General features: G+C 35.3%; 1 protein-coding gene across 1 annotated transcript; it reads right to left on the bottom strand.

Moving 5' to 3' along the window:
* Positions 1 to 772: 772 nt before the first annotated feature.
* On the bottom strand, positions 773 to 1,450 carry LOC149149289 (uncharacterized). Its single transcript, XM_089442442.1, has one exon. It carries the CDS (start codon positions 1,448 to 1,450, stop codon positions 773 to 775), a length of 678 nt encoding a protein of 225 aa, XP_089298568.1.
* Positions 1,451 to 5,772: the final 4,322 nt, after the last annotated feature.

Genomic DNA, 5,772 nt, shown 5'->3' with positions numbered 1-5,772 from the left:
CTCAACCCGCCCGTGCTAACACCTGCATCAATGGCTTTAGTGATTTTCTTCAAAAAAAGAAAAGAAGGGTTCGCCTGGATCTTCTCTCAACCCACGCCTGCTAACACCTGCATCAATATATATAAATATAAAGCATATGAATTGCAATACATATCAAAAATAAACCTTAAATAAATAACTGGGAGCACTCCGAATAATGCCATATGACTACCACACTGCCTATATCCCTGATACCTAAGAAAGGGTTCGAGGGTAGCTGCTAGAGAAGCAGCATCAATGGCAGTGGTTCTATACTTTGTTGCTTCAGTGGCTTGCTCAGTAGTAGGACAATTAGTTCATACAATTAATCCAAGCAAATACATACAGAGAGACGCAGTTCCAAAACACTTGGCGAAAATTATGAGTTTCTTGATCCAGTTAGTGATGGGATTTAATGTTTGTGATTGGGTTAGAGATCCAAAAGAAATCCTATTCCCATAACCATATTTTTATTTCTTAGTGAAAAGGTTATGCCCATCTGCACTTGGGTCCCAGCTGGTTCATTAACTTTGCTTGATATAATCAATTAATTTGATCCTAACTTATAAATTTAATAACACCCATGGTAAATTAATCAATATTACCAATATGGACCTATAACTTATCCTACATTCCTTAGATAAGAGCTATTGATTTTATAAATTTATATGCACTTTCTTTATCTAATTACTCTTTAAAGAAACTACAACAAATCTCTAAAAACAAGTCCTATTTTTATTTCTTAGTGAAAACGTTAAACCGATCTGCACCTAATTTTGGTCTTGATAATTTTTTTGTTCATCATAAGAGAGCTTTGGACCAGGAACCGATCCAGGCGGGCAGCAATGTGGTCCGGCCCAGATCTATTATTGGACCAAGTGAATAGGCCGCGCACTGGAATGAAGTCTATTAAATCCCATTGCTGTGAGAGCTCTTCGACAAAGGCCAGCATAGGATCTCTGCTGTTGGAGCCACCCCTTTTCTCCTTGGTTTTCAGGACTATATTAAGGTCACCTGCTATGATAATATTGTTTGGATTATGCTGTTCTAGGAAGGCTGAGAGGGAGTTCCAGCAATCTCGTTTTTCAGAGTATATGACAGGGACATAAAGATTAAACAAAGAGATGGACAACTTACTTGTACAGTGTGTCAGCTCCGTGAAAATCCAGTGCTGGGTTTCATGTGATTTTTTTAGCTGAAATAAGTCTTCAGTCCAGAGAGTTGCCAGCCCTCCAGAGGATCCCCTTGAACTTACTGCTTTGCCTGCGCTTTTCTTCCATTTTGTTTTGCTGATATCTAGAAGAGCACGCCCTTCTATCTTCGTCTCTTGGAGCATGAGGATATCTGAAGGTTCTATTTTCAGAAGGTCCATGACTGCTTCGGCTTTAGATGCGTTCCCCAATCCTCTGCAATTCCAAGAGGCGAGCTTCATATTTTACTTGAGGGAGGGGGTGTGGCCTCCCTTAGAAGGCCTAGGTCTGGTGTTTCTTCCCATGGTCATTTCTATGGTGGCCTGGCTTCCTTGAACTTTGAGTCGCTCGGCCTCCTCTTCCCTTAGCTCTTTGCGAGATTTCCTGCCTGCTCTTTTGGAAGGTCGCTCGAAGGTTTCGTCCTCTGAAGAACCTGAGCTTTCTTCTGGCTTTTTCCTTGTTACATCAGCATATGAGGGGTTGGAGGGACTACCTTGCGTGGGCTCGACCTGTGTAGCTTCTTCTCCCTCTTTGATGGGGGGTGGGGCTGCTATATGTTCCAGATTTTCCTGTGTCGAACTTGCAGGGATAGTCTGGGTTTTTTCTGCGCCTTTCGGGGTTACATCCTTTTCTTGATTGGGCTTGAAGCTGCTTGGAGCTCCGAACAAGTTACCTTTTCCATTTCCTTTTTTTTTGTCGGGCAGTTTTTTGGACTACAGTCCACTGATCCTCATTTGTTTTGTCTGCCTGCTCCTCGATCTTTTTCTTGCAGTTCTTTGTGAAGTGACCATGTTCATGACAGTATCTGCATTTGAAAGGGAGTTGTTCGTAATCCAGTTCCTGAACGTGGGTCCACCCGGCCACCGAGAGCTTTATTGCTTCAGGCAAACCCTCTTCAAGATCGACTTCTACGCAGATTCGGGCGCATGAGTACTGATCTTTCCTTACAGCTTGATCTATGTACATGAGTACTGATCTTTCCTTACAGCTTGATCTATGTACTTTCCTAACGCATTACCTATGATCTGAAGAGTTTTTTGGTTCCAACAGTGTAGAGGCAGATGGGGAAGTCGCACCCAAACAGGAACTGCAGAGGGGACGTCCTGGGAGGGGTCAAAATCCGGGGACCATTTATTTAGATACAGACCCTGTTGTCCCATAAAATAGGGGCCATTTCTGAAGATTAGGCTTCTGTCATCCGAGTTCTCGAAGACGAAAACAAAGAATCCTTTGCCCACGAAGTAGCTTTTAACCCCTTCTTTGATCAAGGGAGACCAGTTTCTTTGTGTCCAGTCCTCCACCGACTTGGGGGAAGGCCAGAGTCCCGTGAACTGGCCTATCAACCCTCTCTCAGCTAGATTCATGGCAGCTTTGCATATTTCTTCTTCAGGAAGGGCAACCGTGGGGATAGAGTCTAGCTTCTTGACGAATTTCTGCTGGCTAGCAGAGGGAGGGCGTTTCGAGCTGGCAGCTATCATGGCTTTGAACGCAGAGACCTCCGGAGGAAGGGTGTGGGGGGGGGCAGAGCCCCCGCTGGACTCCATGAGGAAGGCACTGCAAGGCTGTGCGATGGGGCGCAGCAGCCACAGGGCCACGCAGGCAGGCACCCAAGATCAAAAAGCTGCTCATCAGATGCACAGGTAAGAGGCTGAGCCCTCCGAAAAAGATCCAAAGAGCCGAAGCTGGCCGGCGGCCAGGACCAGCAACAGGGGGCAGCTAGGTCTCACTCTTTTTTCAATGAAGGCAAAATATATATACATTAAAATATTACACATATAAACAATTATATATTATGTATACTGTGAAAAAAAATCTACATTATTAAATTGAACATCAATATCCAATGTATTAAGCATTCAATTCATTTGAAGTGCAAAGCACATATGTTATTATGCATAGTCATTTGATGTTGTCATGTTTATTTATATATTTATTTATATCTATTAAAACTTACAATAAAAAAATTGTAAAATTGATTCAAAATATAAATTAAAATACAAAAATAAATATTTTCATATAATATTATTTAAATATGAAATTATTGCACATAAAAACAAATTGCAATTAATAAACACATTAAACAAAAAAATACCAAACATTTAAATACAACATATGATTTTTATAAATATAATTTTTACACATGATATTATATATGTGTAAAATTATTACACAACAGTAGCAAACAAACACATAATACAACAAACATCACAAAACAAAGATTTAAACTTCCACAATACAACAAGCACATAGACAACATAAACTAACAATAAAGCTTCAATCATTATAAATTAAATTTTTAAATGTATATTTATTTCAAATTATCAATGATTAATTTTTAAAATGTTGTTTTAAATTAAAGATAGTTGTTTGTGTTATATAGAGAGGAAAATTTGTGATATGTTTTTAACATGTAAGGTGTTTGATGAAGTTTGAGAAGAATTTATTATCATTGTGAATGTTTTGAAATGTATTGTGATATTGTTACTCATTTATATTTTTGAAATGTAGATGGATAGAAAGAGTTTTTAAATTATTTTTATTATTTCAAAAAACTATAACATTATCATAAAATATCACTTAATTAAAACATATACTATAAATTTAAAACAATAATATTAGAATACAAGTAATTATAAGAGCAATTTCCAAAACCAGATAAAAATATATATTAAATTCACAATTAAGTTTTATAAAATAATATACTTAATTTTTCACTGCAATTTTTTATTAAATTTAATCAATTTTTAAAATGTTGTTTTTAATTAAAAATATTTTTTGTGTTACTTGGAGGAAAATTTGTGACATATTTTTGAAATGTAGGGTGATTGACTAGGCTTGAAAAGAATTTATGATTAATGTCATTGTTTTTATATATATTGTGATATTGTTACTCATTTATATTTTTGAAATGTAGGATGATTGAAAAAGTTCTTACAATGATTTAATTATTTAAAAAAACTATAACATTATCATAAAATATCAATTAATATCAAAATACAAGTAATTATCAAAGTGATTTTCAAAACAAGATAAAAATATATATTAAATTCACAATTAAGTTTTAAAATAATACAATTAATTTTTTAACTACAATTTTTATTTAAAAATATCAATTTACTTGAAGACATTCTTATTATTAATTTCCAATTATTACTACATCCATCACATAATACAATGCAAAATTTAAAAATTCAAAAATAAATAAAAATTTACCAAAAAAAACAACCACCCTCACCATTAGCAATGGCCATGGTTTTGATGAAGGCTTTGGGGAAGGGAAAATCCCTTCCCCTAAAAAAGAAATACCAATTTTATTAATATAGAGTTTTAGGTTTTCCCTAAACATGATTTACAAGTTAATAAATAAAAAGCTTACAATTTTATTTGTATATTTTTAATTTAACATAAGATTCAATCTCCTTGTACTTCTTTAATATCATTGTCCATACTCCTTATATTTTAATATCATTGTCCATACTCCTTATATTTTTGAATCAAGATTACATAAAATTCCATCTCCTTGTACTTCTTTAATATAGTGTCGAGCATCCTTATATTTCTGAATCAATATTATCTATTATTTTCCTGTATGAAACACCCAAACAAATAAAAAACCATATTAATAAAGCATTTTAATAAATATATTATCTAAATTTTAAAAAATGAAATATCATATTAATAAAGCATTTTAATAAACATATTATCTAAATTTAAAAAAATGAAATATCATATTAATAAAGCATTTTAATAAACATATCTTAATTTTAAAAAATGAAATATCATATTAATAAAACATTTTAATAAACATGGGATAACATCATAAATTTATTGATTGCATAACATATTGGCATTCCTCTGAAATCTGAGACGGAAGGAAGGCGGAAGAATGGCATTGAGCTACAGGATGATCGCTATGCTGCGGGGATTCGAACGCGGGGTCTTCAGCGCTCACCCGGTTATAAGAATCGACATAGGAGTGACGTCGTTGGCCGCATTTTCCATCAAAGATCGAGCGCTGAAAAGATCTGCAGATCACACCCTCCGGCTTAAGTATTTTTGGGCCCTAAAACTGCCGAGGCAGATCCAAGATGCCGAGGCAGGGATCTATAGGTTTCTTCGCCCATACCTTGAGATCCTCCCCCGCAGATGCATATTGTGGTCAGAGTTATCCATGGCATCAACTTACTTGGATGGTGAAGGAACTGACAGAATAATACACTCTCGGTTCCACACACTTGAAATGCACCTATCTGAAATGGGATGTGGCACCCGAAGTTACATAATGGTTCCCAAGGAGCAAAGCTCTTCAGATCCATATATGGGTAACAGAAGGCCCAAAAAATCTGGTGGCATCATTAGAGGCAAAAAATTGCATTACCATCATTACCGAAGGGAACACGAGGGTTTTTGTATTTAGTGCCTATGACGGAGCTATTATTCTCCCCAGAGATTTCACGGTATAACCATTTAATGGTATAAAATAATGGTTTTTATTATTTTTTTAATATTAAATTTATTTTTATTAAAAAATTCAATTTCAATTTAAGTTTCTAAATATATTTTT

This window comes from Pinus tabuliformis, chromosome 9, assembly GCF_031772625.1.
Source record: "Pinus tabuliformis cultivar Carrire ecotype Pingquan chromosome 9, CPIR1, whole genome shotgun sequence".
Taxonomy (NCBI): domain Eukaryota; kingdom Viridiplantae; phylum Streptophyta; class Pinopsida; order Pinales; family Pinaceae; genus Pinus; species Pinus tabuliformis.
This window is presented reverse-complemented; position numbering and strand designations above follow the sequence as displayed.